The sequence below is a fragment of the Agrilus planipennis genome, unplaced genomic scaffold (genome assembly GCF_000699045.2).
Source record: "Agrilus planipennis isolate EAB-ADULT unplaced genomic scaffold, Apla_2.0 scaffold455, whole genome shotgun sequence".
Lineage (NCBI taxonomy): Eukaryota > Metazoa > Arthropoda > Insecta > Coleoptera > Buprestidae > Agrilus > Agrilus planipennis.
This window is the reverse complement of record NW_020439174.1, coordinates 25,208-28,253: the sequence shown is the minus strand read 5'-3', so window position 1 is coordinate 28,253 and position 3,046 is coordinate 25,208. Positions and strand designations below refer to the sequence as shown.

The window sequence follows — 3,046 nt, the reverse complement described above, 5'->3', positions numbered from 1 at the left end:
TTCCTTCAGCTGCCCACCTTCAGGTGCCCCACCCACCCAAAAAAAATGCTTTTTTGTAAAAATGGATAGAGTGACATACATTGTCAAATGATCAGAAAANAATACATAAGGGAATTAAAAATAGAAGATAAAAGTTGCTATTGTAGGTAAGTTTGGTTGTAGCACGGGGTAGTTCAGGTAGCCGGTCACGGGAAAACCTGTAGTTATCGTGTTCCAAGAATAAATTTCTTAGCTAGCAGGTACAATCCACAACAATTCCTCCCCGGTTTGAACGAAATTTATTCTGGTGGATGCAGGACTGGCCGAAGTTGTTCGTGGTGGACTTTCACTAGCCGGTTTTCCTCCTCGACCCAGTAAGTATTTCCCCCAGCGTAGCCCTGGATCGGGTAAGGGCCAGACCATCGTGAAGCGAACCCGGCATGAAACTGGTTTTCTTTATTGGACAGAGGATGCTCCTTACAATACACCAGTTTTCCAGGTTCGTAGCGTTGTGGTTCCCTTGGTTCTGCGGTAACGCGTGGTTGTAAGTAGTGGTACTGATGTCGGCGGATGTTTTCCACTCTTTCCTGGTATGTAACGGGGTCTACGTCGTCGGGGTTATTGTTCCACTCTCCTGGCTTTAAAAGGGATCGTCCGAAAAGGGCATAATAGGGTGTGGTGCCTGTGGCTGCGTTTCTCCGGCCGCGCTGGTCGAAGAGGATTTTTGACAGGTGAGTATCCCAGGTACGATGCTCGCCTTGCTGTAGGTATATGCGCAGACCGGTCTTGATTTCTTGTTTGCGTCTTTCGGTGGGATTGGCGCGGGGATGGTAGATAGCCGTGGTCCAATGGTGTGCCTTCCACTTTATACATGCAGCCTGCCACTGTCGACTGGTAAATTGGGACCCATTGTCCGTGAGGATCGCACGAGGGTAGCCGAAACGTTGCATCACTTCTTGTTCCAGTAGGCGGGTGATGACGGCGGTTGTTGCTGAACTGATGGGAAACGCTTCTACCCAACGGCAGAACAGGTCGGTAACGACTAGGATGAATTTTCTTCCACGGGATGTTCTTGGATATGGTCCCATCAGGTCGAGCGCTATTGTGTCCCAAGGTGTAAGAGGTTGTCGGGGTCGAAGTGGAGCTTGAGTAACACGCTGATTTTTACTGCATTGACAGATGCGACATTGGCGGATATAACTTGAAATATCCGACTTCAGGTTGGTCCATTTATAAAACTGTGAGATTTGTCGCACTGTTTCCTGGATGTCAGGATGTCCAGCTTCGTCGTGATACTTGTATATCAACTGTGGTTGAAGAGAAGTAGGTACTATCATCAGCCAAGTATTTTCCTTCTTCTCCCAAAGGATATCGTCCCGCACTTGGTAGCGTTGGAGGAAGGCGGTGCCATCTTGGGTGTGACCTACGGGATTTTCTTCCAAGAACGTACATCGCTGACGGATTTGTATGGTAGCCGGATCTGTTCCTTGTTCTCTTCGGATTTCGTCACGAAGCGTTTCCAGGCGAACCTGAACTATTCCTGGTGGACGGTTGCTAGGCGGGAGTAGACGAGAAACATCGTGGCTGTCAGGAGGCAGAGGTTCTTCAGCCGGCAAGCGGGATAATGCATCTGGTAGGTAGTTGGTGGCTGGCTCCAGGACAGTGTTCGAGAGTAAAAGTGAATTCTTCTAAAAGTAGAGCCCATCTGGTTAATTTAGCTCGAGCGTCCTTCATATTGTGCAACCAAGTAATAGTGCGGTTGTCGTATCATCTGGTCCTTCCTGATAAAAGACGGCGGCGGCTCCTTGTTTGCTGGCATCTGTTTGTAGGATGAACGTCTTACTAAAATCCGGTCGGTGTAGGCGAAGTGGCTGCTGCATAAGGCTTTTAATGTGTTCGAAAGATTGTTGACATGCCTGACTCCAACTCCACATTCTTCTTGGGCTAAGTAGGTCCGTAAGAGGAGCTGAAAGTTCTGCGAAACGCGGTAGATACTCCCGTAGCCAGTTGCAGAGGCCTAAAAACTTTTTCAATTCTTTACGTGTCGTTGGAACTGGTGCTTCGTAGATTTTCCCCAGATGGCTAGGAAGTGGCGAGTTCCCTTCAGCTGGTATGGAGTGGCCCAAGTAAGTAAGCGTTCTGGATCCAAACACACATTTTTCAGGAGCGCAAGCGAGATTATGTTGTTGCAATCTCTCGAACACACGGCGGAGATGCTGGATATGGTCTTCCCATGACTGGACAAAACAATGATATCGTCCAGATAGACTAAGCAGAATTTCCGGAGATATCCCGTCAGTACCTCTTGTCCCATAGTTCGTTGGAAAGTGGCAGGAGTTCCTTTTAGCCCGAATGGCATTACTAGGAATTGGAACTTCCCTCCGTCCGGGGCGGTAAATGCTGTGAGATGCCGGGATTCGGGATGCATCGGAATTTGCCAGTAACCGGATTTCAAGTCGATTGTGGAAAATATGCTAGATTTTTCTATTGCCTTCAGGGTCTCGTGGATTGCCGGTAGAGGTGAAACTTCGTCATGGGTGATACTATTAAGACAGCGGAAATCTACACAAAACCTCAGATCGCCACTCTTCTTATTAACAATAACCACAGGAGAATTGTAAGTCGACTGACTCGGCTCGATTATTTTATCCGTAAGCATTTCTTCAATTTGATTCTGGATCAACCTTTTCTTTTCCTCAGAGTAGCGGTACGGCTGTAGACAGAAAGGTTCGTTCTTCGAGAGCCGAATGACGTATTGGGCGGTTTTGGTCGGGGTTGAAGGCTTCCTAAATACCTCTTGAAAGTCTTGGACTAATTTTTGAAACTGGTCGTGGTATTCCGGAGGAAAACTATTGGTTACCAGTTCTTTGATAGGTGTGGCCGGTGCGTTGATTGACGGCGTCGGTCGAACCCAATAAATTCTATGGCGGGTAACTGTGCCAAAATGGACGCACTTTCTTTCGAAATCGCAGTTTACGTTGGTACCTTGCAGCCACGGAACTCCCAGGATTAAGGCTTCTTGTAGGTCTTCGGCGACAAATGCTTCGACTTCCTGCTGCCAATCTCC

At 48.0% G+C, this 3,046-nt stretch overlaps 1 protein-coding gene across 1 annotated transcript in view; it reads right to left on the bottom strand.

Annotated features, from left to right (window-relative positions):
* Positions 1-278: 278 nt before the first annotated feature.
* Positions 279-3,046, bottom strand: part of LOC112905482 — a 6,639-nt gene continuing 3,871 nt past the window's right edge. Inside the window, exons 2-4 of the mRNA XM_025978030.1 lie at positions 2,021-3,042; positions 1,724-1,954; positions 279-1,667 (exon numbers count right to left, since the gene is read on the bottom strand). Of these exons, the coding sequence (XP_025833815.1) occupies positions 279-1,667; positions 1,724-1,954; positions 2,021-3,042 (2,642 nt within the window). The remainder of the gene's footprint in view (positions 1,668-1,723; positions 1,955-2,020; positions 3,043-3,046) is intronic.